The sequence below is a fragment of the Canis lupus genome, chromosome 10 (assembly GCF_003254725.2).
Source record: "Canis lupus dingo isolate Sandy chromosome 10, ASM325472v2, whole genome shotgun sequence".
Lineage (NCBI taxonomy): Eukaryota > Metazoa > Chordata > Mammalia > Carnivora > Canidae > Canis > Canis lupus.
In genome coordinates, this window is record NC_064252.1 from 56,319,170 (window position 1) to 56,338,605 (window position 19,436).

General features: G+C 42.6%; 2 protein-coding genes across 9 annotated transcripts in view; one reads left to right on the forward strand and one right to left on the reverse strand.

Moving 5' to 3' along the window:
* The first annotated feature begins 5,847 nt into the window (after window positions 1-5,847).
* Window positions 5,848-19,436, forward strand: part of SPTBN1 (spectrin beta, non-erythrocytic 1) — a 197,522-nt gene continuing 183,933 nt past the window's right edge. The window contains exon 1 of one of the 8 annotated variants that reach the window (XM_025467186.3): window positions 5,848-6,113. The gene's annotated coding sequence lies outside the window, so the exon portion shown is untranslated. The other 7 variants (XM_049115520.1, XM_025467192.3, XM_049115522.1 and 4 more) reach the window with 7 other exon arrangements.
* Window positions 6,157-7,032, reverse strand: LOC125755873 (translation initiation factor IF-2-like). The gene has a single exon (XM_049115073.1). It carries the CDS (start codon window positions 7,030-7,032, stop codon window positions 6,157-6,159), a length of 876 nt encoding a protein of 291 aa, XP_048971030.1.

Genomic DNA, 19,436 nt, shown 5'->3' on the forward strand with positions numbered 1-19,436 from the left:
CTAGGAATGGAATTGCTGGGTATGATACTTGCTGATACTTGTTATTTTCTTTCTTTTTTTTTTTTTTAAAGTAAAACCATCATAGAGGGTGTGAAATGGTATTTCATAGTGGTTTTGTGTTTTTCTAATGACTAATAATGTTGAACATATTTTCATGTGCTTAAAGGCCATTTATGTATCTTCTTTGGAGGAAATTCTATTCGGGTCCTTTGCCCATTTCTGAAATGGATTGTCTCTTTGTTGCTGAGTTGTAAGAGTTCTTTATATATTATGGATACTGGCCCTTTATCAGTTGTATAATCTGCAAATACATTTCTGTTGTTCTCTAGATTGCTTTTTCATTTTCTTGATAATGTTTTTTGATACACAAAAGTTTTAAATTTAGATAAAGTCCATTTGTCTATTTTTATTGTTATTGCTCATGCTATTGTGTCATACCTAATAATTCATTGCCTAATCTTTGAGGCACATCTTGAAAAAAATAGACTCATATCTGGAAAAGGACATAAAATTTTACTTTACTTGAAACCTTTGAATGTACATTCACCTGCTAATCTGTTAATAGTCAAAGGGTTTCTTCCAACATGTTTACTGAGTGAAAGACCACTTTGTTTTTGCATAAGCCACAGCTATCTGATACACTTTGATTTCTTTTAAGTTGACTAAAAACTTAGAGACACTTGCAAAGCAACTTGACTCTGGATATTTCAAGGATTTTATAATTTCCATTCCTACTTAAATTTTATTGCTATCTTGTCCACATATAAATTGATGATGGTATTTTTAGCCTTTAATCAGACATTTAAAAATGTGCAACTTAGTTATTATTGAAAGGAGTCTCTGCACATTCATATTTAATTGGTTTATGTAATGTTCAATTATAATAAGTATAATTATTAAGCAAAATAGGTTCAATTGTAATAAGTATAACTGGTATAAATAAATTTGGGAATAAACCCAACTGGCTTGGTAAATATATAGCACAATGGTGGGACTTGAAAAATATAGGTATAGCAGAGTATTGCCTACAGTCAAAGTATGCTTGATATGCCATGGATGTCAGTCAATATGCTCACAACACAGAGGGAATGAACAGTGTAATCCACCAAGTGTGTGAAAAAGGATTAAGAGAGTATTTATTATTCTAGAGTTCTTGATTTAGAATTATTTAAAACATTTTTATTTTCATTTTTTTAGGAGAGTTTTAAAACTGGTAAGATATACATGACATAAAATTAACCATTTTTTGCCCTTTTAAGTGTACAGTTCAATGGCATTAAGTACACTCACAATGCTGTGCAAACATTACCACCATCCATCTCAAGAACTCTTTCATCTTGCAAACAGAATTACTTTTTAATAATATGCAATGCCAAGCACACAGCTCTGATATGCTATTTTCTAAGCAGATACCAGTGGCACTTTGTAGCAGTGCGAACTTGGGTAGCTCATTTAACCTACTGGTGTCTTCAGTTTCTAACCTATAAAATGGGGTTAATATCTTCTCCACAGAACTAACAAAAAGAACAAAATTATATTTGCTAAAGCGCTTTGAAAACTGGAAAGCATTTTACAATTGCTACTTACGGTTATTTTTATTAATAGAAAATTTAAGGATTCATAGAAAGCTGAGTCCACTCATTCTCATCATTTTATAAATATTATTTCTACATATTTAGGTTATTCAGATCTATCATCATACATATATTTTACTTGTTTATTTGTTTGTTGATTGACTGATTGACTTCCATCCTACTAGAAGACCCATGAGGGCAGTGATTTTTTTTACTGTTTTACCCATTGCTCTATTTCAGAGCCTAGAACAGATTAAGGCATATATATTTCTTTTTTTTTTTTAAGATTTTATTTATTTATTTGAGAGAGAGAGACCACGAGGTGAGGGCAGGGAGAGGCAGAGGGAGAGGGAGAGGCAGACTTTCTGCTGAGCAGGGTGCCATCATGGGGTTCGATCCCAGGACCCCCAAGATCATGACCTGAGCTGAAGGCAGATGCTTAACCGACTGGGCCACCCAGGTGCCCCAAGGCATATATATTTCTTGAATAAAGAGTGAATTATTCTATACATCAGTAACTATGATATTAGTGCTCAAAAACTACTCACTCATGATATTGTCAGCTCAAACATGTAAGTCTTTAGGCTTTCCCAGTGCAAAATTAGTATGTGTGAAGCCCCAAGTAGAACATTTCTACTTTGAGGAAACTTCTCAGACTAGTTCAGAGTTGAAAGGAAGTCAAGTTTTGGAGTAAATAGAGATGAAAAATATTATTCAAATTTTCAAAATGTGTTCTGAATTTAACATTTTAGGTTATTATCAGTACAATAAGAGATAGGTTTTAATTGGGTTAATTTAATGTAACCAAAGAGATACTGTAAGTAATCATTCTTTTCTAAATAAAACAGGCAGACTCAATTATTGTTTTATCAATGTCTGGTTTCAAGTGGAGCTATATGACTTGCTTTGGCAAATGAAATGTTGAGTGGAGGTAACCTTATGTCATTTCTGGGTGGGAGTATTTAGTTGCTGGTACTTAGCCCTCCATCATGCTCTTCCCTTACAGTAAAGAGTGTAGAGGTACCTACTGACATGGAGGTACCATAAGATTATTCTGGAATGCTGAGCTGACACATAGAAGGCAGCCTTCCCCAGAGAGTCTCTTGGAATCACAGCTGATTTTATATAAGCAATAAATTAACCTTTGCTGATTTGGAACTTGTGTATTATACTAAGATTTGGGAATAGTGTATTATAACATAACCTAGTCTATAGTGACTTATATATATATATATAGACAATATTTTGCCCTACATTTTTTAAATAAATTTATTTTTTATTGGTGTTGAATTTGCCAACATATAGAATAACACCCAGTGCTCATCCCATCAAGTACCCCCCTCAGTGTGCGTCACCCAGTCACCCCACCCCCCGCCCACCTCCCCTTCCACTACCCCTGGTTCGTTTCCCAGAGTGAGGAGTCTCTCATGTTCTGTCTCCCTCCTTGATATTTCCCACTCATTTTTTCTCCTTTCCCCTTTATTCCCTTTCACTATTTTTTATATTCCCCAAATGAATGAGACCATATAATGTTTGTCCTTCTCCGATTGACTTACTTCACTCAGCACAATACCCTCCAGTTCCATCCACATTGAAGCAAATGGTGAGTATTTGTCGTTTCTAATGGCTGAGGAATATTCCATTGTATACATAGACCACATCTTCTTTATCCATTCATCTTTCGTTGGACACCGAGACTCCTTCCACAGTTTGGCTATTGTGGACATTGCTGCTAGAAACATTGGGGTGCAGGTGTCCCGGGGTTTCACTGCATCTGTATCTTTGGGGTAAATCCCCAGCAGTGCACTTGCTGGGTGGTAGGGCAGATCTATTTTTAACTTGCCCTACATTTTTAATGGAAAGTTAAAATAACAATTTATATATGAATATATATATACATTCTATGGGAGAAAAAGCCATATATAATTATGTGGTTTTAAAAATGGAGAGTAGTACTATAGTGTTACAGACACGGTATCAATGAGTTCTAGGTTCCTTTAAATCATCTTGATTTCTGATGTGAGGAAGAACTTCAACAAAGCTGCTTCTGAGGTATTTGAGAATAATCTTTTTGAGTTATCATGATTACTAAGGCTTTTCATCTTTTTCTAGATTCTTTCCTTTCACAGAAATATATGCCTTCTTCAATAATCTCTCCATATTTAGACTATCTTTTCTTTGACCTGTTACTTTTTTTTTTTTTTTTTTGGTCAGTGGTCTACTGGGTTCTCCTAGATGATGATTTTTTTTTCCACCAAAGGGTAAGAATTCAAAATTGTGAGTGATTTATAGTGTATTTATAGTGAAAGTCTGGTGAGAACTCAGGTATTTATAGTGCAACTCCGAATCCTTGCCTTTTACATTTTTGAAATACTTTGGCACTTTACTAGAGTACCTTGCTAAGGTTGCGTGTGCCCTCCCTTTTCGAAAGAAATTTTAAAAAATTAAGTGGGAGTGGAATGGGGTAGGGGCAATGACTCACTCATCGAATGAAGATTTATTCAAGTACTGTTATCTGTGATAAAGGAAGCTGTTAAGAGTCACCATTTCTGAATAATATTGGAAGAATTTAAACAGGCATTTTCCAGAATTGCCATTGTTTTCTTTGGTATTTCATTAACATTGTGGGTGGGGAAGTGCTGCTGAGGGCCACGGAGCAAAATAAGTGAAAGGGAAACAGCTTTCATTCCTGGTGGATTTCCTGTATTACCTAATGAGGGCAGCCACTTACATGTTGATTCTGTACAATTCAATTCAACAAATATTTTTTGAGCACCTCCTAAGTGCCTGCTAGGTACAAACAGTGAACAAACAGACAGACAATAGAACCCTGTCCTTGGGAGAGTTCACCTTCTGGAGGTGTTGATCAACTGATAAAAATGTCAAATTATTTGCTTTTCCCAGTAGTCTTTCCTATGTATCGGAAGTGATCATTGGTACAAACATTCAAACTCGATGGTGAAGCACCGAGAGGAAAAATCCTCTTCACTCTGGTGGAACAATCTCATTTAGATTCATGCTAAAAGATTCATTTAAAAAATACGTGCAAAACCAGAAACCTATCAACCCCCACTCGATTTGCGACATAAGCATGATGTATTTATCTTTGCTTTTAAATTCAGGGGTTGAGGGGCGGATCTTCAGGGAGAAGGGCCCTCTTCCCTCTGAAAGCTCACAGTGCCGCCGCTGGGCACCTACACGGCAGGCCGAACGTCAGTTTCCCTGGATGCTGCTCTCTAAAGAGCGTTTCTATTCGTGGACGCGGGGATGACACCATCTTTTCTCCCCAGCAGTGGCGGTTCTAGAATTTCTACATGGCCTGGGGGATCGGCTGGGTGGGCGGGCAAGCTGATGGAGAAGGGGCGTCGGCACGCGCCCGAGGCCCGGCGTCTGCGGGTCGGAGGGAGAAGCGACGCCCCGAAGCCATCGCGGGGCTGGCACTGCAGCCCGGAGGACCCCACTCCGCCAGGCTGGCTCGGGAAGGGCGCCCGGGCCAGGTGAAAGGGAGCCAGGACGCCCGGAGGCGGGACTTGCACAGACCACTTGTAGGGTCCGTTCGCAGATTCCCGGAGGGACCGGGGGAAGACGCCCTCACAACGAGGGGGAAGAGCTCGACTTGGCCGAGGAACCTCTCCCTGCCCCCCCCGCCCCCGCCCCCGCCCAAGGTTTCCCACGGAGAGGTCCCCGTCGCCCTGCATCAGGCTGGGCGGAACCCGGTCCGCATCACCACCTAAAGCCTAAAACCAGCCCCCGACACCCCAACACTCCGCCGCCCTCCGAACGCAGACATCGCGGGCGAAAAGAGGCTGCACAAATCACGTAGAAAATTAGGCTGCCCCTTTCCAAGGCGATAATCAAATTAGCCTCAAATTAAACGTGAAATTGGCCCTCGCCGGCCGCGGGGACAAAGCCCCCATTGTCCCTGGGCCCGGGTAGCGGCGGCGGCGGTGGCGGTGCCCACCCAGCCTAGGCCAGCAGCCCCGCTGGGTCCCCCCGCGGAGGGCGAGGGCGAGGGCGAGGTCCGCGGCGGGCGGCGGGCGGCGGGCCGGGGCAGCGCCCGAGCTCGGCCAGCGCGCGCAGCAGGCGCGGGGGGCGGGGGGCGGGGGGCGCTGCGGGGCTCCGGGCGGCGCCGAGCGGGGGCGCCGCGGCGAGCCGAGCGGAGCGCGCAGGGCGTGCGGGAGGGAGCGGGGCGCGCGCCGGGCTGCGCGCTCCCGGCGTCCGCGCCGCCTCTCCCCGCCCCTCGCCCCCTCCCGGCCTGCGCCCTCCCCCTCTCCCCCCGCCCCGCGCTCCCGCCCAGCCCCCGGAATCAGTGCAGCTGTCGCCGTGCAGGCTGCGGATTCCTCCAGTCCCTCCCTCGGCCGCCTCTCCGCCCGGAGCGAGCGCGCAGCCCCGCGCAGCAGCGCCCACCGGTCCCGTCCTGTGAGCCCCGGCCCCAGCCGCGGACAGCCCCGCGGAGTCGCCTCCCGGCCCACCCGCCCGGCCGCCGAGGAGCGGGAGGAGGACGGGACCCCGGCGCCCCCACCCCCTGACCCGCGGGAGGTAGGTAGATGCGGGGCGGGGGGGCGGGCTGGAAGATGCCAACTCACTGGGGCTGCCTCCGGGCGGGCTCCCGGGCGGCGGGAGGGCAGGAGGAGGGGCGCGGGCCCGGGCCGGGAGGACGCCGCTGCCTCGCCGCTGCCCCGCCGCTGCCCCGCCGCTGGCCCGGCGCCCCGGGAGCGGCGTGGGGGCAGGGAGGCTGCGGAGCCCGGGCGGGGGCGGCCGCGGAGCCGGGGGCTCCGGTGCTTATTCGTGCGCGGGCGCTGCGGGCAGGGGCGGCGGGTCCGCAGTGGGGCGGCCGCAGCTCCCCCGCGCGCACCGCGCCCGCCCAGCCCCATCCTCGGGCGCAGCGGCGCCGATTCCTCCTCTGCCTCCGCCGCCGCCTCCCTCCCGCCGGGCGCAGCGGCCCCTGCACGGGGGTGGGTGCGGAGGGCGCAGCGGGGGGCGCGTATTCTCGGGCGCCCTCCCTGCGGCCGGGGCGGCGGGGGCGCAGCGGCCGGGGGATGCGGCCAGGCGTGGTCCCCGCTGCGCCGCGCTGCAGCTGAGCCGGAGGCGGCGGCCCCCCCGCGCCCGCCGCCTGCCCCCCGCCCTCTCCCCGTCCCCACTCTCCCAGGGCTGGGCGTGAGCCGCCTCGGGGCGCCCGCCCTCCGGCTCCAGCCACCGGCCCCTCAACAGGTTTGTACCAGCGCGGGGACCCTCCGGGCCGGCCCTGGGGCGCGGGGGTGGGCCGGGAGCCCCTCTGGTCCTCATCCCTCCCACCGCGCCCGCGGCCCTCTTTTTTTATTTTTATTTTTTGATTTTCTTGGTGGGGGGAGCCTTCCCTTTGTTTTTGCGAGAGGAGAGCTGCCAAGTGCCCGCCGTCCGGTGGGGAGGGGAGCGCTGGCGAGGTCAGAATCCGACCCAGGTCCGTGGTCTTCCCCATCCGGAGCGGGGCCCCAGAGCGGGGACAGGGCGGGGGGGGGGGGTGCAGCAGAGGAGCCGAAGGGATGCGGTGGGGGTTAGCTGGGCGGGGAGGCGCGTTTTTGGCAAGATGGATGGCTCCCGGTGCCCTCGCCGTGATGCAGCACAATGCCGCAGCCTCGCAGCCTCCCCCGGTTCTCGCTGCCGGGCCCGGCCCCCGCCCGGCCCCACCCAGGCCCGGGGCCGCCGCTGCCGCGAGCCTGTCCTGCTGCTTCAGCGGGATGTGGCGGCCGGAGGACCGGGTCCCCGAGCCGTGGGCGTGGGGCGGGGCGGGCCTGCCGTTGGGGTGACCCCGCCCGCCCGGGTGGGGGGCTGTGCTCGGACGGAGGGGCGTCCTGCGGCGCCAATGCAGGCTGGGGGCCGGCCTGCGAGCTCCCCGAGGTACCTGAGCGGCAGGGAGGGGCTGCGGTGCGCGGGCCGCGGGGTGCGCAGGCAGTGGTGCAGTCGGTATCGCGAGTCGCAGGGCGGTTCTGTGCATCACCCACAGCCTGTGACTACAGCCCGGCCACCACCGATTTCTTCGTTTGTGAAAAAAGTTGATTAATTGAAGCTTCGGTAGCGATGACGTTACAGGACCTCTGTCTTCGGTCAGTTCCTATTAAGAATATGAATGTTCCTACAGGAAACCATTTTATTTTTTGAGACGGGATGATTGATGTGTTTTAGTTCTTACGTATCTGAGACATTTTAAAAAATGTTAAGGTTCGGTCCGTTGTTTTAAAAGGAGCGTATTTTTTGACGGATGGTGAATTGTCTCTTTAACCTGTGTTTGCTTTGCGTGCATCATTTGCCTTTTTTTTTTTTTCCTGTAAATCAAGCACAGGTAACAGATTTGGATTCTTTTTTTTTTCTTTTTTTTTTTAAGATTATTAGGTGAGTGGTGTGATTGTTGCTAAATTGGTATTCAGATTGATGTGGCTAGCCAGGTTAAGCATCCTGTCATGACTAATGGGATTATCATGGCAACTGACTGCGTTTGTGTTTGTATGTATTTTTTGTGTACATATTTTTTTTTTTTTTGCAGATCTAGCCCAGGAGGGGGATTGGAGAGAGGCAGACCACCAAGGCCTCTGTGGCTGGTATCTGGTCAGAAGGAGATGATTCCCAGTGTCCTTATCTGTTTAGGTTGGGAACACGGGATTTCTCTTCTAAATGTCACTGCTACAATTAATTTATTCAATGCAGGATGGCAAATGGGATGCATCTAAATGTCCCCTCTTCTAAAATGTCTCTGTGAAAAAGGGAATTTCAGTATGCTGACTGGAAGGGAAGGTCAATGTTTCAACGCAAGGGCATGTCTACTTTTGTTTTTAAAAAATCTCTAATGCATTCAGCTCAGTGGCATTTGATTTTATGCGTCTCTGCAGAGTAGAACTGAACGTAAATTGCGTGGTTTACGTGCATTATTTTGAGTTTCTCTAATAGAGGGCTGTTAAAATGTAAGATTTTTTTGAATTTGGGTTTCATCATTGCTTCGGTTGTATAAAATTGTGATGTGTGAAGATGCTTGGGAGTATTGTTTCCATGGATTACCCAGACATTTTGGATTTATTATGTTGTAAAAAATATCCTGTGTTGATGGCGCAGGGGTTTAGCTGTTCTGACTTACACACCAGGTGCAGAATTCTGTTAGGTTACAGTCTTTGTAACTGTGTCATCTCTGGACTAACCAAACCCTTCATCTGAGAGTAAGTGTTGGGACAGTGAGGGAGCTGCTGTCACTTGGTCGGCTCCTGCTGTGCAGGCTTTCTGTGCAGAGCATCTCTCCGGGTGAGACTAGTAACAACAGTCTGTGATGTTGTAGGAGCGAGTAAGAAGACCTCACTCTACTTGTGACACATCCTTAGCAGAGCCTTGGCATTGGCGTTTCTTTGGAAGAGTTTGAGTGGTTATTGAGTGCGGTATGTATGAAAGCATGACTCTACGTGTAGAAGTATTATTTTGAGATGGAAGGATTTTACTACTACTAAACAAACAGACATGATGAGTGGAAAGTATTTGATGTGGTTTCAATTAAAATAATAAACTTTTTGTTAAGAGCCTATTAGAATTCGAGAGCTATTCGCACATACATTACGTATGTATACAGTGCTGTGATGCTCCTTTAATTATGTTGGGCCATGACAAACATCTGCGTTATAATCAGTCTTTAATTACTGTCCTGTGGATTTCCTTATGGCAGTCCTGGCTTCTTCAATACCACTGGGAAACCGTTCTTCCAAAAGGAAAGGGCTAATACTCCTTCTGGAAAGGCTACTTCTGTAGGTTTGTCGAAGTGAGTAAAACTTCTCTCGTGGATTTCTTTTTCAAGTTTTCAGGCTTTGCTCTCTCAGAGTACCTTTTCTTTTTCTTCTTTTTATTTTAATGTTTTATGAGAGAGAGAGGGAGGGTGAGAGAGAGAAAGAACACTGTGGGGAGCTGCAGAGGGAGAGGTGAGAAGCAGGGAGCCCGATGGGGGTACTCAATCCCAGGACCCTGGGATCATGACCTGAGCCAAAGGCAGCCGCTTAGCGTATTGAGCCACCCAGGCGCCCGTCTCAGAACACCTTTTCTTTGCAAAAGATCTAGTTTAGTATTCTTGATTTTTCTGGTAACAGTTATCCTGTACCCAGCTTTATATAGTGTAGGAATAGTATCATCCATTTCTTTATCTTGGTGGAGAAAATGAAACTCCCAATTAGAGACACCCATACTTCTGTTTTTAGACATCATTGGAGCAGGTGTTTCGTAATGTCTCCTGCTATGGTAGTAAGGTTTGTGGAACAGCCACATCAGGAGCTTGTTAGAAGTGCAGATTCTTCGAGGTCTCATCCCAGACCTATCCAATCAGAATTTGCATTTTAACAAGACCCCTAAGTGACTTGTGTATGCTTGTTAAATGGAGAAACTGCTCTACTCCTTCAGCCAAGGTACCTCCATATCAAAAGGTTCCTTCTAGTATCTTTCTTTTGTCTTTATTTTTGCTGAAGTATCAGCACATTTTCCCCCTTCTGTCTCTAAGTGGTGTTGAAGAAAAGGATGCGTGATTATAAATCATTTATTTTTATTTATTTATTTTTTTTGTAAATCATTTAATACAGAAATACTTCACAAAGTTTTTTTAATTTTTAGGTGGAAGAGCCCTATTTTTTTAATAGTTTATTTAGATTACTCAGGTTTTTCAGTTCTTTTCTAGAATACCTCTACAGTTGAAAAACAGTCTCCCCTCCCTGCCTAGGAAAAAAGGCATTGGCTTTGAGACAGCAGAAACTGGAGTCCAGGAAGCTACACCCCTGAGGATAAGGTCCCCTCAGCCCCCTTTGTTGTCCTCTGACATCTTGTTCTCTGTCATCAGGAACTTCTCCTGGTATATTCAGTGGCTTGCCCTTCTGAATGTCTTTTTAAAGTGATTTGTACATGCAAAATAATACTCCTGAAAGATACATTACAGAATCATAAACCAGCGGACACTCAGGCAACCACCACCTAGAGGAGAATCTTATTATCATATATTCATAGTACCCTGTGTGACCCTCTGTCACCCCGTCTGAAGCAACCACTGTCCTGAGTTTTATGCTTACCATCCCCTTGCTCTTCTTTATGGGTTGTCCTTTAAAAAAAAAAAATCTTACTTTGTATGGTTTTGAACTTTATGTTAAAGAAATTACACTTTACATATTTTTCTGTGATTTGCACTTTTAGATAAACATTATATTCCTGAGATTCATTCCTTTTGTGGCTGTGGTTCATTCAGTTTTGCTGCTGTATAGTATTCTACTACAGCTTATTGATTCCTCCTGTAGATAGAGATTTAGACTGGTTCAGTTTTTTTGCTCTTATAAAAAGGCTGCTGTGAATATGTCTTCTACTTGTCTCTTAATACATGTGTGGAGATAGATGCAAACACACACCTTATTTGTCTCTTTCTCTGAAGAATGAAATTTGTTGGATGATTGGGTGTGTATATCATCAACCTTACTAGATATGCTGAACTATTTTTCTCGAGTGATTGAACTACTTGTATTCCTACTAGTAGTGTACATGTTACGATCATTCCATAATTTTGTCAGACTACTTCATTTACCAGACTTTAAAATGTCCTGTTGATATTTTTGAAACGTTAACTCATTGTGCTTTTTATTTGCCATTTCCCTGGTTATTGAGGTTAGGTATATATATTATTGGCCGTTTGGGTTCCTCCTTTTGTGAAGTGCCTATTAAGCTTTTTGCCTATTTATCTTTTAGATTTGTTTCTTATTGATTTTGTAGGAATTCCTTATGGAGATTGCCTGCTACTCCTTGTGGATTATATGCGTTTAAAAATTATCTCCCAGTGTGTGTTTTTGTTTTTAAAAACTCTTTGTGGTTTCTTTTGATGAATAGTCGTTCATAATTCCAGTAGAGTCGTAATCGGTTCTGGTCCTTTAAGGTTTGTGAGCACAATTTTGTTATTGCAGGAGAATTTTTTTCAATTGGGAAATAACATTAGTTTTGGAGTCAAACAGATCTGGGCTCAGATCCTAATGCTTTTGTATACTAGCCTGTGGCCACAGCTAGGTTCTGGCCTTAGGCTAGTCCATTACTCTTGAAACCACAGTTTCCTTATCAGTAAAATGGAAATGATAATACTTCCTTATACAGTGTTAGGTACATAGTAGGTGTTCGGTTAATAATAGGTCCACTAGTTTCTCTTCAAACTGCCTGAGCCACTGACCTCTTTTAAATGCTTTCAAAAACTACCTTGATATTTTTATGTCAAAAGAGCTAATCAACAGCTTATTCTGTAATATATCTTTTTAAGAGGCTGTGTTACAGCAGAATTTGTATATTGATCAGCACAGGCTATAAAGACCACTTACGGGAAACCCTTTGTCAGCTGAGGTTCCTGTTCTAGAAAGTAGTGTAATTATAGCTCTTTTTACCCAGAAGCATGTATACTACTGTTCTGTCTTTGCTGTTACTCTAAGATTACTCTGCAGTATTGTTTTTGATGCAGTAAACAATTATTGGATATCTTCTTTTGCCAGGGCTTGAAATTGGGTTAAAGTGATGGTGGTGTGGGCTGGTTTAATGGTAAGATTTAGTTCCTGAACATAATGACCATATGCTTTACTGTACAGAATATATTCTCTGTATGTCCCCAGGAGATAAAAGACTTCTTGTTGATTTGGTGTGTGACTTTGGCAAGCCATTTACCTTTCTGGTCTGGCTCTAAATTTATAAAATGAAAAACTTAGATGAAATTATAGTGGGGGGTTAAAACCTGGCATGTGGGCACCATTCCCTCCCTCCCTGGCAGACCTAGAAAATCAGCCACGACACTCTTTTTCCATAGAGCTGAGATAGAGGCTCAGTAACATTCTCAATATGGTATTCTGGGCAGTAACTACCATTAGATTGGATCTCATGCCTAATTTTTTTTTTAAATTTTTATTTATTTATGATAGTCACAGAGAGAGAGAGAGAGAGAGATAGGCAGAGACACAGGCAGAGGGAGAAGCAGGCTCCATGCACCGGGAGCCCGATGTGGGATTCGATCCCGGGTCTCCAGGATCACGCCCTGGGCCAAAGGCAGGCGCTAAACTCAGCCACCCAGGGATCCCCTCATACCTAATTTTTAAGATCCTGTATATCCCTAAAATTCTGTGATGGTAAGATATTAGAGTGACACAGCACTCTGGCAGAGTTCAAAATAGAGTGGAACAGGAAGAAACCAAGAGCAGGGAGACAGGAAATAGGTGGTTATAAGGGTCCAGAGGTTAAGGGAGCAGGTTATGGTGGTAGCCAAGGGAATGAGAAGGAGGGGAGACAGAGGAGAAAGGCTGTGATGGCCCAATCCTGTGCCAACTGCTTGTACAGTGAATAGATGGGAGGTGACCTAAGTGGATGAGGACACCATGTGTAGGCTGAGTGACCTTGGGTAAACTACCTTGATCTCTCTGTGTCCCTCAGTTCTCTATCTGCATGGTGATGCCTATCACAAAGGATTATTAAAGCTAAGTGAGATAATCTACGGTCTATCCACAATACATTTTAATTATCATGAGACATGGACATTTTGCTTAGTTTATTTCAATTTTATGTTTTCTTTCAAATAAATATTTTGATTTATTCAGAAAAGATACATTCCAGTAAACAATACCATCATTCAGATAAATAATGCTAAGTTCACTCTACATTAAACTTGTCCTTATGTGTCATGTCTAAATTATAGGAAAGGCAAACCTAACTAATACTTATTTTTAACAAACAAGGAAACACTAAAACCCTACTATTTGGGGAAAGGATATGAACAGATAGTTTGTAAAAGAAGAAATCAAGGAAGCTGATAACTAGAACTATATTAAATTGTTCAAACTCACCAGTAATGTGAAACCCAAAACAATTAGATTAATTTTCCCACTATAATTGGTGGGTAAATAATGCTCTCTGGGATGCTATGAAATAGGAGCTCCACATTACCTATTGGGAGAATATTTGGATTAATACAAACAGTAGAAAACACTGGGCGTGCGCTCTCTCTCTACACACACACACACACACACACACACGGAAACTGTAAATGTTTATACTTTTTTTAATGTTTATACTTTTTACAGTGAAATCGCACTTGTAGTTCTGTTAATCTAGAAGAAAGAAATAAAGATAAGGACAGAGGTGTTTTTGTTTTTGTTTTAGACTTTATTTACTTGACAGTGTGAGCACAAGCAGGGGGAGTAGCAGGCTGAGGGAGCGGGAGAAGCAGGCTCCCCCGGAGCAGGGAGCCTCAATGCAGAGCTCCATCCCGGGATCCTGGGATCATGACCTGAGCAAAAGCAGAAGCTTAACCGACTGAGCCACCTAGGCGCCCAAGGGCAGAGGTTTTTAAACAAGGATTTTCTTACCAGTATTTATAGTGAAAAAGCAAATGAGACATGCTCAAATTATGGCACAGGGTTCGAATGGAATTCGGTATAGTGCTTAAAATAATAGCTTGGTAGAATACTGCTGAGTTGGGAAAATGCTAACAATATAATAATCAGTGGAAATACCTTTATACAAAGCTATGTAATAGGGTATAGGTCCAGTTTTGTTATATTAAATAAGACTGGAAGGAAATACACTAAAATGTTAATGCTTTGCATGGTGGCTTGATGGGTGATTTCCTCTCTTACAAGAAAGGAAATCCTATGACTTAATGTTTCTTTCTCATTCTGAGTTTTGAAATCTTTTACAAATAGAGTACAGTAAACATAATAGACTACCATGTCGACGGTTTTTTAATAATCAAAAAATCAAGCAACACTTAATTGTAAGGAAAAAGGGAAAGAAAAAAACCTGGCCCCTTATATATCATTATTAAGGAATAGTTTAAACTTCTAAAGGATTGTGTTATCTGTCCTTCTGTACACGTTTCTAAGAGCAGAGGAAAAATGAGTAGGTTAGCATCTTTAGGGTATAAATCTGAGAGAAAAGTAGAGCATTCAGATGTGATGGAAGGCTGATTTGACTACACTAACCTGAGTAGAGCTGAAAAGGTGGGGAAGACCAGGCAGGATTCTTTAGTCTTTCCAAACCGCACGCTTAGACAAAGAGGGCAATGGGATTCTGTGACATTCCTGTTCTCACTTGTGGGAGCCCAAGCACCACTGCTGAAGCTAATTTTGTAACCCTAGGACCATCATGTTTCATTGGAATTGCTCAGGAAAGTAGACGAAATTCTAAATGAAAGTTTTAAAATAAAAATAACTCCAGATTTATATTACTTCCAATTAATGGTTTCTTACCATTTGGGAATATTGTAGGCTAAGAGTGAGAGGAATGAATTTTAATAATATCCTTCCTTCTATATACGAAAGGAAATTCTTATGTATGCGTATATATGATATTGCTTCTCTCTCTTGATCACATGGGTGAGAAAGAGAGATAGGTGTATGTATGATTGAGTAATCTCCACCATGAAAGGAGGCAGAGGGCTATTTTAAGACTTCTAAACTGGGGAATTTTGTGGAGATAACATTTTAAAAGTGGGTCTCAGGAATGAATCACACTGCCCTTCATCTTTGGGGGAAATGTTTGGGATGAAATAGTTCTTCTGTTTTATTGCCCAAATTCCCAACTGTAATGGCACTTTGTAAAAGGTAGCTTGTAGAAATGAACTAATTTACTTCCACAAATTTTGTGTTTTTTTCTACCATCAATTATAGGTGGTTGATTGAGAAGAGTTTTAGGCTAAAATAAGATATTAGAATTTCAAGATTACTTTAAAATTGACTTTTGTTTATAGGTGTCATAATTCCATTCTTTATAAACTTTAAGCTATGAGATTAAACACCTGAATTACTTTTAGGACCATTTTACATTTCTGATGTAGAATCTTCCTTCTGTTTCTGATCTTTAACTTGAAGCCATTGGTTGGGCTGTAAAGTCTGTATTAGAACATCATTACAGATTTTTACCAACAGATGAACTAGGATGAAATGCAGAATGATGTATAAATAAGCGTAATTTATTCTTTGGCAGCATATATGTATAATTAAATATGCCTATGTTTAGAAAGTGGCTCTCTCTTGGTGATGGGATTATGGAAGAGTTCTAATTTCATCTCTCCACATTTCCCAAATTTTTGGAAGTACTTGACAATAAACTCTTGCTTTTTATCAAAAAATAACCTAACACCATGATAAGCCTCATTTTAGATGGATAAAAGCTAGCAAGTAAAAAGATTATCAGCTAAATATACCCTTTGCTATTCATTTTTTTTTCTGCCAGAACTTAAAGAAAACCAGTCTTAATACTAAAAGTGTAAAGAGTGCTGAAATTCTGAAAAAAAATTTTCCATTCCTTATTTAAATGCGCAGTTTGTTAGACTCTTGGTATTTTATTACTTCCACAGAGTGTGGGAAAAGATGGTAGGAACTGGGCCACAAGGGAGCCGGGTAAAAACATCCTCCAGGAGATCAGCCTCTATGGCTATTGCCTCTGGCTCTGAGTGACAGTTTCTTGTTGTTTCCTTACCCTCTTGGGTAGCAGTTTAGGGATAATTGTTGTCCTAGTATGTTTGCTTCAAGGCCAAATCTGAACATTCAAGAGCTGTACATTTTTCTGGAATGTTCTTTTATCAGCTGTACTGTTTTTGGGGTGGGATGATACATATTCTTACCATGGTTTACTCCCCCTCCCTCTCTTACTTAAAGGGGAAGGAAAACCTAGATTCTTCCCTAAAACAATGTTTACTTATTTTGATCTGTGATGTTTAAACATTTTCCATTGTATTTTTAAATCTGTAACATGGGAGTGCTTTTATAGTGAGTACAATAGTCTTAAAAGTTAAAATATTCATTTTTTAACCTTAGAATCCTTGAATATTTGACAGGGTCTGCTACCCTATACAGTATGCATAGTTTTTTCTGAATGGCTTATGAAGAATATGTATTTTCATAGTTATAAATTAGCATAAAATCATCTAACATAAAAGCTTTAAAATATTTAATTACCAAAATAATAAATGTTTATTGTAGATCATATGCAAAACAAAAGTGAATACAAAGAAGAAAATTGAAATTCCAGTGACTCCCAGCAGCAGGCAGTTAACATTTTGGTTTTTAGCCTATTAAACTTTTTCCCTGTGCTGCATACTCCTCTCACAAATAAGGGCCACATTCTCAATCTTAGGCTAAAGATGTCAAATTTTGGCAGTCTAAATAATCACTTGATGATCTTTATTCCTGTCAATACACGTAGCATGACAAAACATAAAATCTTACTACTGGTCTTATTTATAGCTATGGCATGGACACTGTTGCCCTGAGCTGTTTTTAGTGGTAGGGATGTTAAAATGGTAAAGAAACAGAAAATCCAGATTTTATTATAGATACGTTTCTTCTTTGAAAAAAAATTTTTTTATAGTGGAAAAATACCAGAAGTTAAGTTCTCATTAGTTAATGTGTGCTTTCTGTTTTGTTTTGGAAGGAATTCTCATCAGAGTTGCATTAATTCCCTTGAGGGACATCTCCATACGCTTCGGACAACATCTGATTTTACTTTTATCTTCAGATTTCAGAGAATCTTTAAAACAGCTACCTCAAGAGTGTTACACATGGAATGGACATGGTTATTAGAATATTGGTTTTCAGGGTAATTGTATGTACTGAGCCAGTTTTGGTTGTAACTATTGAAAGCATACACTAGAGCTCAAGTTTCTTAGGGTCCTGTATTGGTTGAATTCTTTAAAATTCTATCTTTGGATCTAGGATCTGTTTCAAGGAGAAAAGGCAAGGTACTTACTAGATTATGCAAGCCAGTTTAAGCCCTGGGACATTGTATGGATGGAGGTGACTTGCTAGCACTTCTTTGTGGCCTTAATTCTATTTGGCCTCTCCTGAAGAAGGTGCTAAGAGGGTTTTTTCATGGGCTTAGGGAAAGGAGTGGGAAGGGAGGTGAAATCCCCTTTCACTAGGAGAGAAAGCCCTTTCTGGCAGTTTCTATGCAGTACTTTGTGGTTATTAGTCTTGGTTGGAGTAGTAGACCTGCATGAAAAGTGGCAAATGTAGAATACTGTAAATGTTTATACTTTTTCTTTCTTTCTTTCCAGGTTTTTCTTAAACTTTCTTCCAGGTTTAAACACCGAAGGCCAGTGGTAGCTCCTTTTACAGTTTAGACTGAAACTTGGCTGGGCCTGGTGATAGATGGAGCAGGATGGGGGGGTTGGGGCTCAGCTGTACTACATGGACTTCCTCTCTCCAAATAAGGGATTCTTCAGAAACTCCCAACCTGATGGGAATCATTCTTTTTGAGGACAGTCACAAATTACCAAGGGAAATGCTTGATGGTTAATGTGCCTGGGCTGTCTGAAGCCTGGGGTAGGGATCTCAGTGAACTTCCAGGCAGCTGCACACATTGGGTCTAGCGCTTGGGGAGGCAGGGTTGAGGCATTGCTCACAGTGGTCCCTGCACCCCAGGGTAGGGGGATGCAGAGGGGCTGGAAGGTGGCCTTATCTGGACTTCTGAATGGATGAGTACACCTGTCACTTTTTTAGGAAGCAAGTGGTGGTCAGAAGTATCAGTTGGGTAACTTCTCTGAGAGGGGCCTGGTCCTTCTCACAGCGGGGTGACAACTCTTTGCTGCCAGCTGTCCTTAAATACCCAACTTATCTCCTGGGGTGGAGTCAAGGATGACCATGATCCTGGAGCAAAGACATTCGTGTGCCTTTTGAGCAGAAAAGAAGCTAGCCCACGCTTTGTGTTTTATTCTTTGTTTTAAAGGTAGGTTTTGTTTTTGTTTTTGTTTTTTTGTCTGATTGCTTGTTTTTAAATCAGTACCCACTATTAAAGGAATTTCTGAGTTTCCCTGATAATTGGGATGATTTCTCATTTTTGAAATGTTTACTTTGCTTTCGAAGTGTGTGCTCCTGACTTCAAGAACACTGATTTTCATCCTAGCTCTTAAAATCTCATTCGTAAAGGTTGAAAGTTTAATTAGAGAACAGGTTAATTTATCATCTTATTCTTGAGGAAGACTATTCTTATCTATCAGTTGAGTATTTTATATATATATATATATATATAGACACATATATACATATGTACATGTTTTCAGCTCTGAAGAATTACTTGGTTAGCGTATGTCTACATGAATATTGTATTTCTAAATTATAGTATGTATTTTTGTTGGGCTCTACTCTTATTAAAGGAAACTTGTTCATGTAAATAAATCTTTAGTGGATTATATTTGAGAACTGATTCTCAGTCTTCTCAACTTTTAAAGTAAGTAGATATTTAACGTAAAGAGTATATTGATAGCTGGCCTATCACTGGAATGTTATGCAGCTGTGCAGAGCATGAGGATCAGATGTGCTAATTAAATATATTTTTTTAGCAAGAATGGAATGTAGCAGCATGTGGTTAACCATTCCAGTTTGTTTTTGAAGAGGACTTTTTTTTTTTTTGGCCAAATATTAACAATTAGAGAGTACTTGGCTTAGAGGATGTATTGCTAGGTTAAATTATTTTTTAAAGGAAGTAATGGGACTCATTAAATACTGAGATGATCCTTTAAAAAATACACTGATTAATCTGCTTTAAAATGTAAGCAGTTAGAATAAGACTAGGGTTTAGTATCTGTAGTTAAGGCATTTCTTTTTTAAGATTTGATCTTGCTTTTTTACCCCTCCATATCAGTTCTCTTTCCTTAATTGGTTAGTATTCGACCTTTTTTGGGGGAGTGGAATACAGATTTCTCCCAAGTTTGAGCAGTATTCTGATACTTGTTTTGGGGGCCAGTGTAAACTGGATCATTTGGACTAAACTGTATCCACACAGATGGTGGTCTTACTTTTTTTTAGTCAGACATTGTGCAAAGTGATCTGATGGGAATAAATGGCAGGTTGGTTGTGTAATGTGGCAACA

Coding starts and splice junctions, on each gene's coding strand:
- LOC125755873 (XM_049115073.1), bottom strand. CDS start 7,032: ATGGGGAAGACCACGGACCTGGGTCGGATTCTGACCTCGCCAGCGCTC.